General features: G+C 38.4%; 2 protein-coding genes across 4 annotated transcripts in view; one reads left to right on the forward strand and one right to left on the reverse strand.

Annotated features, from left to right (window-relative positions):
- Nucleotides 1–464: 464 nt before the first annotated feature.
- gnsa (glucosamine (N-acetyl)-6-sulfatase a) lies at nucleotides 465–14,646 on the reverse strand. Of its 2 annotated transcripts, XM_080887007.1 has the most exons (14): nucleotides 14,333–14,646; nucleotides 11,568–11,627; nucleotides 9,675–9,881; nucleotides 8,378–8,443; nucleotides 6,263–6,361; nucleotides 5,687–5,854; nucleotides 5,447–5,529; nucleotides 4,703–4,821; nucleotides 4,287–4,390; nucleotides 3,350–3,451; nucleotides 2,961–3,071; nucleotides 2,737–2,847; nucleotides 2,084–2,244; nucleotides 465–1,664 (listed from the first exon to the last, which is right to left on the reverse strand). In XM_080887007.1, the coding sequence occupies exons 1-14, from the start codon at nucleotides 14,501–14,503 to the stop codon at nucleotides 1,589–1,591; spliced, it is 1,638 nt and encodes a 545-aa protein (XP_080743133.1). In that variant the 5' UTR covers nucleotides 14,504–14,646; the 3' UTR covers nucleotides 465–1,588. The 2 variants fall into 2 exon arrangements, with proteins under 2 accessions (XP_080743133.1, XP_080743134.1); XM_080887008.1 differs by lacking the exons at nucleotides 11,568–11,627; nucleotides 14,333–14,646 and adding an exon at nucleotides 10,681–10,797.
- Nucleotides 14,647–15,629: 983 nt separating this feature from the next.
- tbc1d30 (TBC1 domain family, member 30) overlaps nucleotides 15,630–23,509 on the forward strand; it is a 29,063-nt gene continuing 21,183 nt past the window's right edge. For both annotated transcript variants that reach the window (XM_080887124.1, XM_080887125.1), the window contains exons 1-2: nucleotides 15,630–16,519; nucleotides 20,625–20,789. In XM_080887124.1, coding sequence (XP_080743250.1) covers nucleotides 16,006–16,519; nucleotides 20,625–20,789 — 679 coding nt within the window. In that variant the 5' untranslated portion in view covers nucleotides 15,630–16,005. The remainder of the gene's footprint in view (nucleotides 16,520–20,624; nucleotides 20,790–23,509) is intronic.

Genomic DNA, 23,509 nt, shown 5'->3' on the forward strand with positions numbered 1-23,509 from the left:
GGTAATGTGACTGTGGCTTGAACTTGAGTTGATTAATCAGTCGTATAATTCTGATAATTTAAAATTTACTTGCTAAATAATTGTAAGATCTATTTGTTTCGGCCTGTCAGAGGAACCTCTTTTGCTCTGAGAACTTTGCTCTAAACCTGATAAAATTAACCTGAATACATGAACTGTTTACGAAAATCTTAAAGTGGAGCCTTGTTTGCAGTTTAGAGCTTGTATTTGCCGAAGTATTTCAAGTACAACTTTCTGCAGAGCCCCTAGAGTCCCTTAAGGTGCCATTTCCTTATCGTGCGCACAGGATTATTTATTATAAACTCCTACGTGTCTGTAATGAATGCATACAGCTGTAGTATAACGGAGAAAAATCTGCTAAAAAAGTTTTAGTTTGACCTAAGAAAGTTTTACGGTGTTAGGTAGTGGTTTGCAAGATTGGTCTTTGGACTGGAGGATGAACCTAAGTTTTCAGCTAACGTCAGCACTTGTTTTTACTCAGGGGAAATATTGTAAGGAAAAAAAAATACTGTCTAGTCTGTTTTCTAGTTTTACGCAGATGGCTCCATTGATTAGATTACTGCTTTGAATAGAAACAAGTTTACTAATTGGTGCAAAATAAAAAAAGAAAACAAACCCCAAAACAACAACAACTAAAATTGGAGTAGAAACTTCTTGGACAGACTTTTGTATCATTAACTACACAGCAGGTCACATTATTTGTCAAACAACTACAATGAACAAAGGCATTAAAAATAAAGTTGAAATTCCGGTTTAGTTACTCAAAGTACCTGAAGTAAATCTATGCTGGCATCCACCAGTTAAAGAGGGCCTGATCATATAATCCTTATACCATAATATAACTAAAATAAATGGGTTATTTTTAAATTAAACTACCTTACAGTTGTTATGAAGAGTTAGATTAACGGTAAAGACCAGAACTGCTTTTTGTAGCAGCCTGTAAATGTGTTTATTTCTAGTGCTAAGTTTGACATTTTAACATGGGGAATCTATTGGGACTGCCTCACTTTTGAAGCCACCCTCAAGTGGCCATTAGAGGAACTGCAGTTTATGCCACTCACAGTGAGCAAAGTCATATAAGTGAATTTATAGTAAAATTTAAAATGAGTGCATGAGATAGGGGGGGAAAAACAGTCACACCTAATGGGAAAGTAAGGGCTCTGTAGCTTTCTCTGATAAATTCAAGTGTTCAACCATAAATTAAACATTTAGAAGAGTGAGTAGTTGAAAGGAATTAAAGTGATATGTTCAGTGCAAAGTAAGGCTTATATGAAAACAGGGTTTTAATTCATGGCTTGCCTCGTGTAAATCAGTTCTGAATAATCTGGCTCTCTTTCACACCTACTGACAAAATAATTGAAAAGCAGTCCAAACAGACAGTTTAAAAGGTGGGCCTCCTATCTTCCAGCAGCGCCATAATATGACCCCCACCTGATCCCTTCTCCATCCTCATCTTACAAAGAGACTGGCTCAGGAGGCCCGACAACAAGGCAACAACATCAGGAAAGGCTGAATACATCACTCAACGCAGCCTTTCTTCCCCAGCTTCCCCACATCCTTCGCAGTCTTCCTACTTCACTGTCTGCCTGAGTCTGCTGAGCCTCCAGCTGTGGCTGGTAAACATTTGCCGTGGGTCAAATTTATACCTGAGGGGAGGAAAATATCACAGGGTAGAATAATTAATGCTTGTGTGTTAATAGAGCCTGGAAAACTTTACTAGAAAGGTAAAAAAAAAATGTAATTAATTAATTAAAAACTAATTGCTGACTTAAATAGAACTCTGAGTAACAGGATATTTTTATTTTCAAGGTATTTATCAAGAAATCACAACTCATTACATGAAAAATACTGAAAAGTACACAGTAATTGTGTATTTATACAATAGCCATGATTTAAATAGTTTAGAAAAAAGTGAATGCACGGGATAAACATTTAAATTCCCAAAAGTGTGAGAGAATTTACATATAATTTTATTGATTTAAAAAAAAAAAAAAAAAAAAAAAAAAAAAAAAGAAAGAAAGAAAGAAAAAAAAAAAGATAAAATGCAGATTTTTGCTGAACAGACCTCGGATCGTACACGCCGGGTGTCCGACATGACTGTGCGGAGCAGGACTGCAGCATCATCAGCCGGTGGTTCATCTTCTCCAGGACTTCCTTGTCAATGGTTTTTGCAATGTTGGTCAGCTGGTACGGGTCTGCAGTCACGTTGTAGACTTCTACAAAAACCTACAGAACATAGACATCTGTGAAATATGCTAATGATTCAAAACTGAAGAAACTCAAGGACATGCCATTCTCGATTTGACCACTAGATGCCAGCAAATCAAAGACTTTCAAAACCTGCACACAGCGCTTTTAAACGTGCTATACGAAGCATTTTTCACATGGTAAATCCTCTTTTATCACTAGCGCTGCAACAGATGTTAACTTAAAAGTGAGACATTCCCAACTGTCCCAGTTGCTTGACTGATTTCTATATTAAGGATATGTGCTCACTTTCTTACACAAAAATATAAAAAGGAGCACTTTTGGTTAGTTCAGCTTTATGAACTAACCGTCACCAGATTAATGCAGCACAGCTAAGTTGCACAGCTAATCGTAGCCATCTTGCCTAACATTAGTGCCAACAAAAATAACATTTGAATACAAATGTTAGCTGGTTAGCTTGACAAATTGCTAAAGACTGAAAATCAAAAGCAAATAAATACAATACTATACCTCATTGTCATCAAATTCGCAGTACTGCAGGTTGGAAGAGCGGGCGATGGTGCGCACACAGGCGTAAGTGTTGTTGTAAGAGTCCTCACACACACAGTCTGGGAAACACTCCTATAGAAAAAACGTTTGTTATTGGTGTTTAATTTTTGGTGCCGCTGAAAAACCCCAAAAAACAAAACAACCCACAACAACAACAAAGTTTTACTTCATCCCTGTTTCCATACCGACACTCCGGGACCCAGTAGCGGGCAGGCAGGGTCCGACTTGTTCCTGCCCTCGCCTTCGTACTCCACCAGGATGTCTGTTCTCCAACTGCTGCCGTTCATCTTCCCCTCCTGGTGACACACACAGATATGAACAAGTGTGACTTTAAATTTATTTTGTTACCTAATAATCGTTACTGAGTTTTGTTGATAAGTTGTCATTTACCTCTTATTATATTATTAGTAATGTGTTGATGTGGCAATTGATCAACATTTGATGATGTAAAAATATCTACAAATAAAAGGATTTATTTGTGTACTTGGGTCTGACTAAGCATATTAATATTCAACCGTCTCCTTTACCTTGTATTATAGACAACAAAAGCAGAACACAAGCTTAGTTTTCTCACCATAATTGGCAGAAACGACATGCCGTCCATTTGGGTCTTGTTGACGTTGTACCCGGCGATGTCCAGGATGGTCGGGCCAAGGTCAACGTTCGCTACCAACATCTGGAAAGACAAAAGAAACACTCAATCCAACAAATGTGGCCAGCAAAATGGATGCACCATCTCTAAACACAGATCCTGTGCATCTGTTCAAAGTAGATTTTTTTCCTCTCTTTGCTGCTTTTCCTCTTTTTGGGACCAACAGGAGGGCTCATGCTGCTACACTGAATATAAATCCACTAACAAGATAAAAACAGGATATGCATTTATTTATAACACATAGGTGACTAATATTTACTGCTTTATTACTTTTACTTTATTTAACCAAGAACTAATACCAAAAACATCAATGGCAACAAAGTGTGAAACATCAATTAAAGTCAATGTTTTCTACCAGCAACAAGGATAATAATATTCAGCCAAAACATATGCAGGTAGAAGTAACTGCAAATGTTCTCAAACTTTCTGGATTGTGGGTGGTTCCACTGAGTTTCTGGTGATATGATGTTAATTGTTTCAGTTTTTAGCTCTCAGTTTACACCCCGATGTCCAAAATAAACTAAATATGTGTAAAATGCAAACAAAAACAGAATGCAGTGATCTGTGAGGGAGTTATAGATAACTTAAAGTGAATGGAAACTTAAACACTGGCCTGGATCTTGAAAGAATATAGCATCCGTTTAATTTTTATGATAGTAACGCTTTAAAAAAACCTATACTGGAACCATTTCCTTAAATATGTCAGAGGTTATAAGATTATAATATAGACAGAGAATATGATTTCAACAGTAACTGTATTAATAGAGGATCAGTGAATAATGATAAATACTAAATATTGATTAGAGAGCAAGGGCATCTCATCTTTCGTGTGTGTGTGTGTGTGTGTGTGTGTGTGTACCTGGCTGGTCTGGTTGGGTTTGATATTTGGTCCTCTGACCATGAGAGGAACTCTGATGTCAAACTCATACAGCTGCCTTTTATCCACTGGGAGAGAGAACTGACCTGAAACAGGAACAGAGTCCTTTCATTTTCTTTACTCTGCATCCAAAAAACAAGTCTCACGCACTTCTTATCATCTGAGATGTCACTTTTAGGTTGTGACTGAGATTTGGCCACATTTTCAACAGTACTGACAATTTTAAAGCAGTTTTGTTTCTCATGTTTTAAACCTTTGGAGGTATAAAAGGGTGGGAAACAATTAGCAGTGAGAGCTAACCAAACCCTACCACACTAAAAACCTTGTGAATGTTAAACTATCCTCTGAAAAACTGTAGATGTTGAAATAAAAAACAAAAAGCGCTCGCACAGACATACCTGTGTGATATCCATTATCAGAAGTAAAGAAGATGTAGGTATTGTTCAGTTCACCTCTGACCTCCAACCTCTTCACTATTTTCTCCACCAGGTCGTCCACTGACAGTAACGTTTGCCACCTGTAGGACGAGATAAACCGGGAATGAGTGGTCTGTAAGGGTCTACCTTACAGTATAAAGTGCCTAAGTCGACTGTCGTTGTGATTTGGTGCTGTAGAAATAAAATTGAATTGAACTGAAGCCTCGTAGCTGCATTCTGGATGATTTGCTGACCCTTTGTAGGACTGTTTTCTTGTCATTGGTCGGCTATAGCAAAAACTAAGAGGTGTTCTCTGGGCCACTACACCAGGCTCATCGAGGCTGTAAAGCACAATGTGATGGTGGAGTCCAAGCAAAGGATGACAGACTCGGGGATGAAGCAGCTGATTATATTTCATGTCAGAAAAAACTTGGCCAATAAAATATTTACAGTGGAGAAACGTATAAATGGTATTTTTAAATTAATATGGACTCATTTAAGAAAGCTGGTGGCCAGAAAGGAGCTGCACACACACTGCTGCAAAAACAAGCTAAATCTGTGGGAAACTATGTTAAGACCTGAAGGTGAAAAGAAAGGAGGAGAATTAGGAGGATGTGAAAGGTGACAGAAAGCAGTGGTCTGGTAAGGAGCTGAGGAGGATGTTTCAAAAAGGAAATAAGGAAGTGGAGCAAAGAAAGAGGAAGGTGAGGAGGTGAAGCGACTGACCGTCCCCTGAAGGCATCATCCAGAAACCGAATGGAGGAGTTTGACATGGGAGTTTTAGCCTGTCTGATCAACCAGTGTTTGTCCTGAGGGGAGAAATGAAAGTGATCATGATTAGCAAGGTCCTCTTTAGCGTAGAGACTGATGTAACCCAACAGAACTTATTAACAGAGCGCTTTCTTCCATCTTACTTTGGAACCAGCGAAATTCAGCAAGAACTTTAAAAAAAAAAAAAAATTCTACCTTCCCGTGGACGTTGAAGTTGGGATCTCGGGGAGCTTTGGTGTTGTTGAAGCGTTTCTGGTACTGAGGTGCTGCCGTCCAGGGGGAGTGGGGGGCCGGCGTGGACACCATCATGAAGAACGGCTGGTAGCTGGTTTTATACTGGAGGAAGTCTAGAGACATGTTGGCCTGAGAACGAGGAAGAGAGTGATCAGAGCCTTTGATCGCTGATCATTTCTGCATGTGACCCTTACATCATTGTACATGGCTGTCTCTCTGTCAGACTGTTGGTCTTACCAACAATATAAAAGAAGTTACCTCTTTTTCTCTGACATTATATTAAGTCAAACATAACAAAAAAAAAAAAAAAGCGGAGTAGAGCCCTCTCTCTTAAAATCTGGGGGGGGGGGGGTTTCACCCAAAAACCTTTACGGTAATTTATCAAGCAGACATGAATTCTGTCTTTTCTATTTTGTCCCTAAAAATGGAAGTGTGAACCAAAAACTGTCTTTAAAGTAACAAGATAAGGATGCTTTACATTTGTGGCTATATAAATGAAGTAAAGGACGGTGTGCAGTCATATCAAAGGTCTCTCACCAGTAGATCTGTCAGGTAATCTTTGCTGTAGTCGGCTCCGTGCTTCTGAGCCTTCCCATTCACTGATAGTGTGTAGTTGTAGTATTTAGAGTTTTTATCCTGGAAAACACAAACGACACGACTCTGTAAAACACTTCAGGTTTAAAGAGCCACTCGGATCATGTGTAAAGAACTGCAAATTATTACGTAAGCACATGTACCATCCTCTTCATTTCAGATTTCCCAGCCTTAAATCACACAGAATAAAACACCTAGTGGAAGAAATCATTTCCAGGAGTGTATTATATGTATGTATCTATATAATCTTGGTCTAAGAAGCTGAAGTGAATTTTAAGAAGTCAATATAAAAAGCCTGATATTTATTTTTGAACCATGCACGGGGTTAGGGTTAAGAAACCTGGAAACCTTCAGGGTTCAGAAAAAAAGTCCTCTTTCGCACTGACTAAAATTTAATTATTTTTCTTAAAAACAGCACTTACAACTGTTGCTCACAGCTGATCACATGAAGTCACCAATGATCAGAGACGAGCTGCAGTTCATGGAAACATATTGTTAAAAGTTCCCTCAAAGCATAGTGATAGTGACTCTGGTGCAGCGCCAGAAGGATTATTGGCTTAAACTGCCAAAATCATATAAATCGCATGAGTCTCGCTCTTTGTTATGATAAACTTCCAAGTCATGGGACCACGGCTCTAATCTGTGTTTGTTCATCCAGTGACAGTGAAGATAAACCAGTCTGCACGGCAGTCTGGACGTGACCTCTGACTTCTGCAAACCAGTTAGAGACCTTCTGTAAATCCACACAAATCTAACTTTAGCCTTTTTATTAGTCTGTCTCCTTATTTAGCCACATGACTGCCTACATTTCACAGTGGTGTGTGAGGTAGCTTCATATCAGATCTGATTTAATCAGAAATACACATTTTTGCAACATTAAATATGAACTGGGAACTCATGGAAATAATAAAACAAAGAAAAATATGGATAAAAAACAAACAACTTTTGTGTATCAAGATGGTGATAAAAGTGAGACAGACATTCTGCAACCTCGCTTTAATAAAGAATAACCTAAATACAACCAGCTGAGTCAAGATCTCTATTGCAAAGTCATGGAGATTTAAAAATTACACATAATGCTCAATTTTCTGACCAATTTTCTGATACTGAACTTGTCCTATTTCCCATCAGTAGCAGGGAAAGAACTACATTGGTTGTACTGCGCAGACCATCTGAAGCTGAAGAAGATCATTAACCGCAGAATACAAACTGCACTTTATTTCCTCACTTGAAAGGAAAGAGTAGCAGAGAGTTAATTCGATACGCTCCCATGGTACTACATCTAAAACTCTTATATGTCCTTCTCCCCGGCATTAACAGTTAAGGTTTGCACCTTAGGAATTAAGGGATAAGATGCTTTGTAAATGACTTCTCTTCTGACAGATTTAATCCTAACTTTTCAGGGAAATTCGCAGTAAACATGATGGTTTTAGGATTTAAACAAGCCTTCATTTCCAGGAGCTGAATTTTCCTTTGGAGCAGCATTTAACTCAGATGTTGAACTAAATAAACTCAGTTTGATTGATAGCATCAACAGGCAGACGCCCAAAATGACCACATCATGTGACGATCAATACATCAATCACTGTTCACAGAGACAGACGAGCAGCTTTATCGCAGATGCAGAATTTGCTAATAGAAAACGTAAGACTCCAATCAGCAAAGGCAGCCGAGTCTCTAAACAAGTTCTCAGAAGAAGCAGCGAAGCCACAGACACTTTGGATTGTCTAAGAAAAATGCTGAGGAATAAAAGCAGTAATAGAAGAGCAGACGAACACAAGGCAAAATGATGCTGCAGTGAAACATGACAGCTCAAATTCACGGCTGTTTCTTTACTCTGGAGTTTAACCCTTAGGTTTATAAGACCTCTAAAGACAAAGAGGGCCAAATGTTCCTCAGACCACAGGAATTTGAGTTTCTCAGAAACTTGTGGAGTCAGTCCAACTTGAAATGGTATCGTTTTGAGATTATAGTTGCATGACTGTCTCCGACAATAAGGTAAGCTCTAAAACTGGTCCATGATCTATAAAAGCAAATAATGTGAACATTCAGACTTACCAGCCCGACCCAGTAACTCCAACCTGGAGGAATGTGCTCCACTCCACCAGCTTCCGAGTGCCCATACTGCAAAATAGCATAAATGTTGAGTATGTGCAGTTCTGCATGACGAGATGAAGAGAATTACCCTGCAAAAAAAATAGATGAGCACGACATATAAACGCATATGTTCTTCATGGTTTCCATTTCAGACCTCACCGCCACGTTTCAAAAAGATTTCCACCTTTCAGACAGGATCGATTTGCTCAGCAAAACAGTATTTAAACCAAATTTAAGTGTAAAAGTTTAATTTTTTGTTGAAATACATTTTGTTGAAAATCATTTATTTATTTGAAACATAAATGACATCACAGCTGATTTCCATGTAGAGACATTTGCAAGATTTTTAGTTATCTTCCAAATTCCCTGCGAGCCACACTGTGTGACATTGATCTACCTGATGTATGCGACTGTACAATGACGTGAATCATGCCGTGTTTATTCTGCAGGACTCGACCTGCTCAATCCAGTTTGAAAATGTTCTTTCATTTTCTGGTACATAAATGCTCAAAGACAGAGTGAAAAGGAGAAGTAGCAAAACAGGCCCAAGTGGCTTTTTTGGTGACACTTTAAACGTCCTAACAAACAGGACGTTCTGGTTCTCTATTTGACCATCTGTTAATCACAAGGGGAGATGTAACCTTCACCCTCAGATGATAGATCGTATGACTGCACATCTAATGACAGTCTCCTGAACAATGCAGTAAAGATGCCTCACTTTTATGCATCTCTGACACATGCATACGATTTAAAACTTCAATATATTTTATTTGAAATTACAATATAATGATATTTATGTACAAAGTTTACCTACTCAGAGAGAGGTATACTAGAAAAAGAGGCAACAAATCTGGTTCATACAGGAAAAATTAAATAAAATATAATGCAAGTAATTTTAGATATTGGATAACCCAAGTTATTTTATAGAAAAGAAAAACACATAATTATATTTTAAGTAAACTTAAGTAGTGCATAACTAATTTTACAGGACAAGAGATAAATGACACTGTACTGTTTCCACATTTTAAGTACTGTAAACAACTGTAATTAGCTAATTTTCTGGAAATGTAGTGGTTAAAAACAAACAAAAAAAAGAATATTCTGTGTTTTTCAATTCCATTTAATTACAGGGGAATTACACCAACAAATTATTTTTTAGCTCCTTCATTCTTCAGATAACAGCGCAGTACAAGAACAAAGGGGGACAACCTCTTACTAAAGGCAAGTCACCGATTCTGGCAAAAAAAGAGACACTCACCTGGTTGAGATATTTCCCAGCAAAGAATGTCTGGTAGCCAGCGGAGGCCTTCAGTAAGGCGGGGAAGGTGTGCGGCTCCTCGCTCTTCTGCCAGGCTTTGCTGCTACAGTTTCCATCCAAGGTGTTGTTGATGACGTGGTGGTTGTGGGGGTATTTCCCCGTCAAGATGCTGGCACGACTGGGGCAGCAGAGCGGGCTGGCAACAAACTGAGGGAAAAAGACGCGAGACGAAACTGAAAGGATTTTCTTTAATTATATTTGACTTGTGATTCTCTACATGCAGCTTTTATGTAAAGTCATTTTAGATAATGCTACAAAATAATGTACAGACGCAAAGCAGGGCTAAAACGATACACTTAATAGTCCCTGAAAGCTGTATATAAAAGATGTACAAAATGTTGGGTCTGAAAAGTAAAGCTAGCGCAAAATGTCTTAAAATGTCGTTCTTTCTAATGGCCAGCAGGGGGCGACTCCTCTGATTGCAAAAAGAAGTTATATAGAAGTGGGCGAGAATTTTTTTTCCCTACTTGATTAATTTATTACCTTAAACACTTTCTCAATAAATTTATGGTCCCAGTTGGTCAAGTCAAGTCTCACTTTATATTCATATGGTTATTTGAAATTTTATGGTCCTATTTAGTGTCCAAAAGAACCATAAAACAGGGTTTACTTTAGGGTTAAGCTACCTTGTGATTAGGAGCTTGCTGCATTAGCATGTAGCATATCTGTTTTTTTTTGTTTTTTAAAACCTGGTCCTTCCTGCATTTGTGCCGTGAAGCTACGATCTCAGGTTTCAAAAGATTTCACAAATCAAATGGGTGATATTACAGTAGCTAAGTCCATCTTTGATATACAGTCTATGCTGATGACAAGAGGAACATGTAGGCAGTAGGGCTGGGCGATATATCGAGTTTTTTTTTTAAAATATAGATATATTTTCATACGAGATATAAGATGTGACAATATCGTTTATATCGATATAGTCTATGTTACGTTATAATTATACTTGTGGAGCCGCAGGTTTGCCTCTCTCTCGTCCACTTTTGTCTCTACGCAACGTTACTCGGCCTCGCCTCTCCTTCACTGAACACAACTCCGCCTCCCCCATAGCGTCACCTGCAGGCAATGACAAGATGAAAGCGGAAAATCTCCGTTAGCGAGTTACCGTGCGTGGGGCTGGACGGCGTCAACGTGCTAACGAGCTAACCGCGCTAACGACATGCAGCCCGGAGGGGCTGCACGGCCTAAAATCCTTTCATTTTCTCATAAATCGACAGTGCGCCTTATGTATGAATTCTGGTTGTGCTTACTGACCGCGAACCGATTTTATGTGGTACACAGCGCTCAGCAATCTGTCAAAAAATGTTTTAATATGACTTTGCTAAGCTACGGAGCTGCACCGCTTGATAGATTGTCGGAGGATTACGGCTACCGAGGAGGAGCCTCGCGGAGTGATACGTACTGTGTGTGTATAAGGACCACAAATGGCACCTGTTCAGAGACGTGGTGCAGCTGTGAAATCTGTCTTTGTTATTATGCTCAGCGTCTATTAGTTTACATTTTGACTGCACAATTGTGAGCTTTTTGTTATGCACAAAAACAACATTGTTTTCTTTTATTTATGGACCATGATTATTTAATAAATGCTGATAATTTATTTTTGAGTAATTTCTTCATGTACATCTACGCTGTATGTAAATAAAAGTGCCCGTGTGACATCTGGGACACAGTGTGACTTAAGAACTCTCTTTTTGTTCTTAACTTATGGCTTTAAAAAAATAAATAAATAAAATAAAATCGAGATATATATCTTATATCGCCATCCAGCTAAAAAATATCGAGATATGAATTTTGGGTCATATCGCCCAGCCCTAGTAGGCAGGCTATACTTACTGCGTTTGTGAAGGTCATCCCTGCGTCACCAATGAGTTTTTTCGTCTTGTTCAGTGGATTCTGAAAGGAAAACACATTTTTTATTTATTTATTTATTTATTTATTTATATGCGCTGACATTAATTAAATTACCTGCACTTAAACTCTTTGTTTGCTTTTTGGCCATCAGCAATAACAGGATGTAGTTTTTGTCCTATTGAGAAGGCCGCTGTCATAGAAACGGCTTTTTTTTTTTTTAGACCAGCAAATATTTGATCTATTTGAAACAGTGCTTTCAGAGGGTGAAATGCTATAATAAATAACACAAAGTTTAGTTCAGCATTGGAACAGCAACACTGGAAAAGTAAGTAAACGTACATTCATCACATCTTCCCATTTATGAAATTATAATCAAGGATTTCAGATTAAATGCCGATGACTGGATCTCTCTTAGGGTTTAAAAAACACTTGTTATCAAAGGATTAAAAAAAAAAATTCGAAACAATTTGAAGAAATGCTTCAGCTCTAACACTAAATCCTCAAAAAGTGCTGTCAGAAAACTGACAAAGTCTCCAAGAAGCCCAAAGCAGACTTGTGCATGTACATTGGGGATTGGCTCAGAAGGAGAAATTGAGGTTTATGACATGATTAATTAACTGAAATGCTTTAGGACTATATAAAACAGGAAGTACTTCAATTAAAACCACCAAAATCTGTCAAAAGTGTCAGCAAACTGATGTCTGAGACTGGTGGACAATCAAGAAAAACACCCATATGATCTGTGCTAAACTGGGCAATCAGCATTACCTCATGATCCCAATGACAGAGTCTTTTCAACTGCAAAGTATTTTATCCATTGTTGTACTATTCACCTTTATCTGTAGATCCTGTTTGAAAGCAGACCACATGTTTGCTTGTGCAAAGATGTCAATAACACCAAAGGTTTCCATGTGGTGCCCTCACTTTTTCACATGACTGTGGTCTCAGACAGAGCAGAGATTACACACCTCTGGAAAAACACTGAGCATTTTGTGCACTAATCAGCACAAAATAAATGGATTAACATACTGTGGCTCTGTAATATAACTGCTGCTACAACTGAAGGTGAATTCGTGTAATACTAGGTTCAGATACTCAGAACTGAAAAATTTGTACCAAAACAGCACAAAATAATCTAAAGTTGGACTCTTTACTCAAACTAAAGACAAAAATAAGGCTCAGCATGTGTTATGATTTTTTATTTTATACATAAATTTAGCATCATGTTTAAATTAAGCTGTTCTTTAGGTAATGGCAATATCTATCAGTAGCTTTATATTAGATGTGGCTTGAAAGTCACCAGTGTGATGTAAATTTGATCAAAGTCAAGCATCAACATGTAGTCAGGAGTTTTTGGACACACACAGGTTAAGAGTAGAAATAAAGGCACATGATCTGCAACAACTCCTGACCTTCATTGATGATGTAACAACATTTAACCTGCGAAACACAGCAGTTTAATGTTTTTGGATGGCATATCTACAAGCTATCAGTCTGAGTACATGTGGGTTTGAATCAGCAGATGAAACGAGAAATAAGAAAACCTACAAGTTTTTTTTTGTATGTATCAGCAGTTTTTGTTTTGATTATTGTCTCACATCAGTTACTTTCCGCAGTGACTTTACAGAGTTATGTTTTACTCTTTTAAACAGCAGTGTCCATTAAACAGCATAAAGACCAGGAGTGAGTCAAAAAAATATGAACATTGTAGTGAAATCATTAATCACACTAATTTCTGAATAAAAAGATTTTCCGTTCTTGGTGTGATAGTGATGCCAGATTTACCATGGAGGGGTAAAAATGATCGGAAAGTGTCTTTAAATCAGTTGGTTTAATTTAAAGATGGGAAAATAATGTTGTTGCCGAGGTTTTGTGCCTTTCCCATCTGTAAACTGTAATGCACGTCACATGATCACAGGTCTATTTAGCCTTTTTTTAAAGACATCTTGGGCTATTCATTACCTGTTTGTAAACAAATCTCTCATGAAATGAAAGTAAATGTAACCTAAAATAATGGCTTATGTTCTACACATTTTTAAGAGGGGTGTGAACCTGGCATGATCTTAAAATTTGGCAGTTATTTCTTTCGCACTCTTACCTGCAGAGGTGAATCTAAAGAAGGGCACCGCATATACCGCACCTGGTCTCCATGACATTTATTTTAAAACTTTAAGTTGCTAACTAATCTAGCTCTATACTGCTAATTTAATTATTTTAGCATCGTTTTTGGGCCAGTAAAAGCCTGATTTAATGGGCCTGGAAGCCCAGTGGGGAGAAATGAAAGCTGGTCAGTTAAAATCATTTTATACCTTCTGTAAGCATAACACTTCTTTCTTTTTAAATATGTGTATAAATGTGCATGTAATAGTTTAACGGGCCTAGCCCACTTGAGATCAGATCGTGCTGTTTGACAGACCAGATTTAAAGTGTTTACTTTGGGATTATTGTAATTATTATGCATTACCATTACTGTCAGACTGGCTATTATAGCACAAACAACTCATTTACGTAGACCCAGTCTTTATAAACATAACATCCTCTGGCTGGCTAAAAACATTTCTTCTAGATTTGTTTTTTAAATTATAATAAAAACATTGGTGGTGATGGATTGACAAGCCTGCTGACTCTGTCGGATGCTTGCATGATGTTTGCTGTCAGGAATGTTAGCTGTCAGCTTTATCCGATCTGGTTTAACGTCATTAAAAAAAAAAGACAATGTCATGACTCTCAGATAAGCTCCTACTGACCAGACCCCCGATAGCGACGTCCAGGTCGTCGGTGAGGATCAGAACGATGTTAGGTCTCCGGGAAGAGCTGGCCCCGCTGCTCCCGCTTAGGTGGCTCCACAAAGTGACGCAGATCAGGAGAAAGCTGAACATCTTCGGCCCGGAGCAGCGAAAAGAGCCCATTTTCTTCATCCAGCTACAAACTTCTGAAGCAGAGTGTCTCTACCATCCACGTTGCGCCTTATAACAGCGTGAAATGGAGAGGCCGCTCCTCCGTGACGGCAAAAACACAGGCACGAGCTCAACCCTGACTCAACGCTTCCCTGTTTGCTGGCCACGTGGTGTACGGAAGCCCGCATCATTTGATTTGTAGGCGTGTACCAGTGACTGTCAGTGGCGTATACCCGCCCCTCATGACTACAGCTTTTATTTTATGCTTTAATTTTCTTTCTTTCTTTCTTTCGTCTATCTGTAAAAAAAAAAAAAAATTCAAGAGCATTCCTTCAATTAACTTCGCTTTTTAAACAGATTTGCTTCTTAGCAATCAAAATATAGCCAAAGATTTTATCGTACCAGACTGCGATAAACATTTAGTTTCTACTCTAATGCCAAGCTGACGTCAATTCAGAGATTTCTTTGTGATCACCTCTTATGTAATCAAATCACCTTTTCAAAAATGCACATGTTTATTACATTTCTATGAATCTATGAAACGTAAAAATTCAGAACAGTTTCATATGAGTTTTTAAAAATCCGCATTTGGGGCTGGGTTGTATACATTTCACTGCTGGGACATATTTTTGATTGCATTATTATGTTTCTTGTATCAGTTAGCATGAAAATCAACCAGGCTCAAGAGAAATGTACATTTTTAAACAAACACAAGATGTGCTTTTTCATGCTTATTTCATCCTTTACCGTGACACTGGGCTGTTAGAATATGAATATAAGTTACAGATCATTGAAATTTGCCAAGGTAAAAAAACAAAACAAAAACAAAACTCCTGTAAGCTAGACTCACATTGCAAGGATTTTGAAAAATCTAAAGACCTGAAGTTATTTTTATATGAAAGGAAAGCTGTGAAAGATTCACTGCTAAAAGATGGGCCTTGTATTAAAATTTGGGTAAAAAGTATATGTTTCATATCTACTTCATTTTAGCCTTTATTTGTTTATTTAAAATAAATGTATCAATACATATTGAAAAGTTGTTTTTTTTTTTTTTATCTTTATTTATACACATATTGAACGTTTAGAGGAGTCACATTACGAATTTCCGTGCAAACGTTAATGAATTGGTCCTCAAAGGTGAAAGCGGATTGGTCGAGATACTTTTGGGCTCATCTCTGATTGGCCAATGGAGCAGCTCCCGGCACCTGTCGCACCTGTCGCGCGACCTGAAGAAAGTTTGGCAGCAGTTGGAGAAGTTCAGCGTAGTGGGCTGGTCCATTGTGTAGTCCTGGAGGGGGGGGAGCAGTGAATTCCAGTTCTGAATATTCAGGAAGGAAAGTAAAAGCCGCCAGACGAGTCTCCACCTTTCTGAGGTGAGAAATGGAGCGCTCCAGGAACTCTATCCTCTTCGAAACGCTCTAACTTTGTAACTTAAAGCAAGTCAGGAAAATGACAGTTTACTGTTAAAACAGTTGCAGCAGGATAAGAGAGCTCATTCGTTTTGTTTTCTCTTAATAAAAACAATGGCGTCGAGGGTGAAAGTAAACGGGAATGAACTTTTAGAAGTTGACATATGTGACGGTGGCTTGCGCTCCGAGGAAGAGAGCGAGGTTTATGCCCACTCTGCTGCCTCCCTGCAGGACGATTTCTCTGGCTTTCAGCAGTGGACGAGCCCCACCGAGTCATCGAATGACACATCATCATGTCCGGGAGAGCAGGAGGTGCCCAGAGAGCGTGGACAGCCGCCTGGCACCTTTACTGCCACCCAAAGGACCAACGCGGCCGGTGACAGCGACTCTGAATCTGTGGGAGATGCAGTCAGAACTCCGAGGGCTTCCATAGTGGACTGTCTCCTGGTGGAGCTTTATGATACATACAGCGGAGGCAGCAGGAGGAATGCGGACAGCTGGGACAGCTCCACGGAGGCGTCCGGGTCCGATGCCTTCCTGGGCCGCAGTAACTCCGGGTCCAGCTTCCTGCAGGAGTTGCAGGAGAAGCACACCAGGAGGCACCAGATGAACTACCTGGCTCAGAAAGGTACAGACTGATCATTCAAACTCAACCACCGATTATCTCTTTTTCCTCCTCTATAAATGATGCTTACCACCTGTTTGTTTTATGGCTGATATTATGTGTTTTTGGTCCGTTTTATTCCTGCATTATTGCACTAACAAGTAAGGAAACAAAGACATGTTCTTTAGCCCATTTATATAAAAAAGAAATCTTGCATATTTTGAAGACTTTCACCACTTCATCGCACAATTTACTGTCAAATCGTATTCACAACAACAGGTGTCTAAATGTGCTTTATCTGGAAAGGCCCTGCAATATTAGAGAGAACCCCAAACAACAGATGAGCCCTTATGAGCAAGCACTTGGCAACAGTGGGGAGGAAAAACTCCTTTGCCTCCAGTTTGACCTGGCTAATGCTCAGTCTCACACACTGAAACGAATGCTAGTTTGAAATGACCATAGAGGTTGAATGAGGTAATAGAGAAAAGAAAACCATACCATGGAAATGCAAGGATCTTAAAATGGTATTGTATTCCTTATAGGTCAAATGGACAAAGAAATTTGGATATTTTATGAAGGGTCATTCCATAAAAATCTTTCCCAAATATGGAAAAATTCAGAATTAGCATTCTTTTATTATTATTTTATACAGTAACTGTTGTCTTTTTAATTAAGTAGGGGGAGGTTTTACCTCCTTACTATGAATATTTTCACTTTTTCCTGGCTCAAATTGAGCTTTTGTGAGGTGAGTATGCATGCAGGTGCAACTAGTCCACATGTTGTTTAGACAGAGTGTGCATTTTACCTGACTGAACAGAAGTTGTGCATTTTTCTGTTATTTCATTTGGGCATTTGATCAGAATAGGGTATTTTAAACATGAGTACACTGAATCCCAAACACAATTGTGGTGGTTTTTGCATTGAAAGAAGATCTAAAATGCTTCAGTGGGTGCCAGAATTTATTTGCAGAGATCACAAACCCTGTTGATTGGAGGCTTTTTATCTGTCTTTTAATTCACACCTATAAATGATCTAGTTACTGTTTTCTTGCTCTCTAATTGAGACATTTAACAGAGCTTTTCTTTAAGCTTTGAGGTTATCTTTGTTTATTTTTGTAAAAGCTTCATCCCAAATCTTCTATAATTCATTCCAGAAGTCTCTGTAATGAGGAAGGCGCGTGTGTGTGTTTTCCAATTCACAGATACATCTTGATATATAGCTGATTTGTCTGTAAGTGTAATCAGATACTGGAGTGAGCCGAGCAGGCTGAGTGTAATGTGGGTAAAGCTCAGTGTTCAGACTGTTACAATGACAGAGACAGAGTGCACTGACAGCTCATTTACTCGCGTCCTTCATTGTTGCCCCAGATTCCCACTTGGCATGTTACTGTGAGGTCCATGCTGCCATTGTTTCCTCTCGTTTAAAGGAATCCTTCAGTCAACACGGGCAGACCTGTGACTTCAGTGTTTGCACTCTCCACTGCTGAGGGTTGGTATGAGTTAGACAATGCTCAGGGCTGCCACTCAGGAAGAGGAAATACTCTTAAATAATACCTGAAATACCAGCCAAAATATGCATACTCGCTTTGCTCCTGTGTTTGGTCAGGAATGGTCCGTGGAAAAGTTTAAAACCCTTTTTGGTAAATGTTACACTTTATTGATCGCTCCAGGGCAGCACAGTTTATTAGCTACGCTTACGCACTCTCGTTTGTATAAGGGATCGACATATCCAACTTTTCCCTGCTTTGATAACTTACAGATATCTTGGCTTCATGTGCCATTATGCTGGGAAAATATTAGCGTTATTACACTTAAAAAGGCAGAAACTTGTGCTTTTAATTAAGTACATTTCCTTTAACCTAAATTGTGGTTCAGCTAAAAAAACAAAATAAAACTGTAAATGCAAACTTAACTGAACTTCTTACACGCTAATGCGAAAGGTATAATGAATATGGGTAAAATTAAACAAAAAATGAAAAAAGGATTTTTTTTTTTTAATATATTTTTTTGTTTTTGAAATGTAAAATTTAAATAACTACACAGCCCTGAATTCATGTATATGGTGATGGAGACCACTGATCTGATACAAGTGTTAATTTCACAAGCATATAAATGGTTGGGAATCTTTTTTTTTTACAAATAAGGCTTGATGTAAACATTGCTCTCCTAACTTTGAAAGAAAAAAGGCAGGGTGGGGTACAGCGTCTGCATCACTGCAGCCGCTGCACCAATCTGTCTGTCGATCTCCCGCTCCCTTCTCCCATCACTCATGAACAAGACCCCGAGATACTTAAACTCCTCCACTTGGGGCAGTGTCTCGTCCCTTACCCGGAATGGGCAAATTTGAACCATCATTCAAATTTTTTTTATTTTTCAAAGATGACCTGAGTATACACAGGTTTTCAAAGGTTAATTCAATTATAAGGGGAAAAAGTTATCCACACCTACCTGAACTTGTGTGAAAATTGGCAGCAAGAACTGCAATCAAGCATTTGTGATAACTGGTGATGAGTCTTTCACGTTGCTGTGGAGGAATTTTGGTCCACTCTTCTTTGCAGAATTGTTTTAATTCAGTTACACTGGAGGGTTTTCCAGCAAGAACAGCCTGTTTAAGGTCATGCCAAAGCATCTCAATTTAACCAAAGTCCTGGCTTTGACTAGGTTACTGCAAGACCTTAATTTTGCTTTTTGGACACGCTGGTTTGTTTCAGATCATTTCATTCTGTGTACCTACTCAAGCTGGCACAGTACAGTACTATGAATTCCCCTTAAAAAGAAAAGCTTCATCTTCACCAGTGTTGTTGAACAGTTAGTTGGACATTTGAATACATGAAGGCCGTCAGTGTGTGTTTTACCACTCGCCATTCAAATCTGCAACACAGCAAAGCCGACTCTGGTTATCAGCGTGGTGATGTGGGGGCTATTTCAATGAAATCAGAGCATAGTTTCAGGATCAGGTATCAGGATGAATGAAATGAGACTAAATGGTAAATGGCCTGCATTTGTATAGCGCTTTTCTAGTCCATAGGACCCCAAAGCGCTTTACACTACATTCAGTCATTCTATGCAGACTACTGCAGAAAAGCCACAAGTGTCATCAACGGTTGTGCCACCAAACTGCTGACTCTTTGCTGTTAGCAACCAGCGCACTACTGGTACAGCAAACACAGAACAGCATATAATTGAATCAAGTAGATGGACAGATTTTACTGATACCAGATCCACCATTTTGAGTCGGGATCTGACCAATAACTAAATATCAGATTTGTGCGTCCCTAATTGGCAACCAGTGACTGGCTGCATTAGACTCTTACAGTTGTGAAAATTGATACAATGTCTGTGGATATATTATTTTTATTAGCTTTAATCCAAATGTATTTGCAAAAATAATACACACACCAAAAAGCTAAATGCATAACATCCAAAGTTTATGTGATTTGTCTGTGTGGTAGTTAGCAGGATTAATAATTTAAAAAAAAAGTTATTGATTTATTTGAATGGCTTGTTCGTCCATCCTTCGATCCTTAATAGATGTATATCACAATGAAGTAAGAACTACTTTTAACTGCTCTTGTATCTGTTTTATTTTACACATGAAAAACAACCAAAAGTGTCCCCTGTTTTTCCTTAGATCTATTGCTGTGATCAGATTTTAAACGCCATGTTTCCATTAATGGGTGGAGGGTTTGTGTTTATGTGGCACTGCTGATCTGGTTTTCATTTCCTCCTTTGCCTGCAGCTTGGAAAAACAGGCTAATGAGTGTGAGATTATGATTTATCAGAGGACTGCAGATATCACGGGTGTGTCAAAACTGTGCCACGGCTTTATTTTGAGTACATATTATTGTGGAAAATATGTGTTTGAAAAAGATGTAGGTTAAAGAAAGACACATGTTCCTAAAATGTGATCATCTGAAAAAGTTAGAGATCAATAGATGACGTAATTTTGGGCTGTTACTGGCATTTAAAATAATGATGATAATAATAATAAATGCTGTAAGGGCAGCACAGGTCGAGCAGTGGTTAGCAATATTGCCTCACAATAAAAATGTGCTGAGTTCAATTCTACCATCAAGCCAGGGTTTTTTTGTGTGGAGTTTGTACCACCAATTTTCTGTGTTTGTTTTCAGCCCCAGAGGAGCTGCATTCAATCATCCAGGAGGTGAAATATCGTACAGGCCTTCAGTCGGCCAAGTTGATTCGCCAGCTGAAGAGACGGGACCGACTTTGCCACAAACTGCAGAAGAACTACGACATTATCACAGCGTTTCTTCAGGCCGTGTCACAAAAACGACGTAAGACTATACACTCATTGTTTTTATGTAATAGCAAACCAGGCAGGGTGACACAGGAGGTGTAACTGTGTGAAACAACAGGTGGAGGTCCTCTTAGCTGACTGCACTCAGCTGGGAAGGCCACAAAATCTGCACCATCCTTCAAAAAATTATATGAATATGAGTGGCTGAAAATGAACACAAATTATGTGTATCATTATTCACATTCTTTCTCTCGAATAAATTATGAAACGTCTCATGAGTTTATTTCATCTGAATTCAGGAGTGTGTATTAACACAGTGTACTTCTTAAAAAATCTACATGTTAACACTAATTCCATTATGGTGTGTTATTTAGTTATTGGTCATTATGGTCCATTTCAGCTCCAGATGTTTGTTTGGACTCAGCTAGGGTAGCTTTGTGTGATTCATGGTTTAAAATCATCTGTATTTATCTCATGCTGAATCTTGGTGTCTTTTGAAGGAGGCTATTTTAGTTGCTCTATTGTTAAGGTGTTCTTTGTTCTTATTGGCTGCCCATCGTAAGCACTAGGTTTGAACAGCAGGTAGGTAGAAGGTGAGATGACCATATTAAGGATGGCTTTTTCAATTCCATGCAAGCTGAGAATAGGAAAAAAAGGAAACAAAATAATTATGGATGGGTGCTGAAAGGACCTAAAATATTTTTGTGACACCTAGTCCGATATCATAAATCATGAAAGAGAAATGAAGTAGAATTTGGTTTTTTTGTGTGTGTGTGTGTGTGTGTGTGTGTGTGTGTGTGTGTGTGTGTGTGTGTGTGTGTGTGTGTGTGTGTGTGTGTGTGTGTGTGTGTGTGTGTGTGTGTGTGTGTGTGTGTGTGTGTGTGTGTGTTTTTGTTTTTGTTTTTTTTTTTTTAAATTTATTTTAACAAAAATGCATTTATACAGGTCTTGTAAGGGTGCTCAGGTGTCTCTCCTGCACACCATTTTTTGTCTCCCTTGTCCTACTCGTCCATATTATATGTTATATTATGTGTTTTGTTCAGAAAGTATCCTGCATTTTGATTGGCTTTAGTGTAACGCTGTACATTAATTGAATTTCACATTTAGACTTTCAGAGCAACCCTTTGTTTGAAAATCAATTCCCTGTTTGTTTGTTTGTTTGTTTGTTTGTTTGTTTGTTTGTTTTTTAAATTTCATTTCACTGAAAAAATAAAGAGGTCAAAGATTCACTTTTAAGAGGAAACTTTAGGTTTCCATGTTTTTGCCACCAATTTATGAATCATGAGAAGCCTGTCGCTCAAAAAAAGGAAAAAAAAGAAAGAAATGGCAGCTAATGGAGGCGTTCCTACAGAAACCTGAATAATTACCAGACAACACAGCAAATGAAACATGGTTACTAATTTCACTTTTTTCTGTCCTTTTCTGCAAATCAGATGCAGACACACATGAGAGCCATTTTGTTTTTTTTAAATGGTCACATGTCAGCCTTGTTTCTGTGGCCTTTTTGGGGTTTAGATGGTTGAGGTTTCTCATCCTGTGGGACCTTTTCTTTGTAGTCAAACTCCCTGAAGTATCAAAATTACACTCTTATATTTTCAAGAAGCAGGTTGTGAATTAAGCAAATGGTAGATGCATGAACATGAATATCCTGACTATACTGATTATCTTTTACATCTTGGAAACAGTAAGTTTGACAGCAGAAATGACAGAGTGAAATAATTCACCCTGAAATTCTCAGAGTGAAAGTACAGAAAGGATTGTGTCTGCACGTCTCAGGAGTTCATTGGTCTTTGGAGGCGCAAATAAACTAGAGCAACAACTTAAAACTGAGAGGTACAAATCGTGGATGACATGATCCAAACCAGATTTGTCAAACAACAGGAGAAATGGAGTTTAAACCAAAACATGCCAATTTATGATCCAAAAAGAAGCCGAAACAACAAAAAAAGTAATGATAATAATCTTTAAAATGTATGAAAGTGGAGATGTCCAGTTAATTTAATTTAATTAGTGTCGGTGAGACCAAAACTGTTTTACCTTCCTATACCAGGCAATACGCAGTTTTTAAATGCTGTAACAGCCTCATGTACGGAAGCCCGTTTCTGCAACTTTAAAAAAAAAAGTATCCATAACTCAAAATTTCGAGTTAGCTCTGTCAATCAGTAATCTGGAATGCGCACTCAAAACCGAATCACAACAAATTGACGCTTTCGAAAGTGCGTTTGTTGATAGTAATGCCATGTGATTCTGCTAATAAAACAATGATTTCATCATGTGTAAAGCCACGCTGAAAATATCCAGCAATTTGGGCATTAATGACTGGCTGTAATACTGGTAGCTTAGCTGTAGCATTTGTAGCTGAGGGATTCAGCTTCCGGGTAACAAGAAAATTATGTAATTCACGTAGATTACTGATTAGCAGTGCTAACTTGAAATTTCGAGTTACTTTTCTCAAAAGTTTGAGTTAATAAGTTGAAATTTCGAGTTATGGATACTTTTTTTTTTTTTGTGTGTGTGTGGCAGCAACGGGCTTCCATACTCATGTGGCCACTACAGGAACTGTAGATTTTGGCCTTAACACTGATTAACTCCACTTATCAGACACCTAGAGGCAGGCCTGGCCAGAGAAGTGAAGATATCACTGAATAGCTATTATGCATTTACTGAGACTGTTCTTTTCCATCACTGTGCATCATATTGGCTCCCATCATGGTCTCTATAACAGAATATAAGCTTTCCAGTGCTGCTTTCCATTTA

Source organism: Rhamphochromis sp. 'chilingali', assembly GCF_963969265.1.
Source record: "Rhamphochromis sp. 'chilingali' genome assembly, chromosome: 7".
In the NCBI taxonomy this organism is placed as follows: domain Eukaryota; kingdom Metazoa; phylum Chordata; class Actinopteri; order Cichliformes; family Cichlidae; genus Rhamphochromis; species Rhamphochromis sp. 'chilingali'.

Bases quoted from the DNA above. Each gene is read 5' to 3' on its own strand.
- gnsa (XM_080887007.1), bottom strand. From the start codon at position 14,503: ATGAAGAAAATGGGCTCTTTTCGCTGCTCCGGGCCGAAGATGTTCAGC. The intron at 9,882-11,567 runs GTAAGTATAGCC...TTTTTCCCTCAG, and splicing joins GGATGACCTTCACAAACGCA to TTTGTTGCCAGCCCGCTCTG. The intron at 5,530-5,686 runs GTAGAATTTTTT...TTCTCCCCTCAG, and splicing joins ACTTCAACGTCCACGGGAAG to GACAAACACTGGTTGATCAG.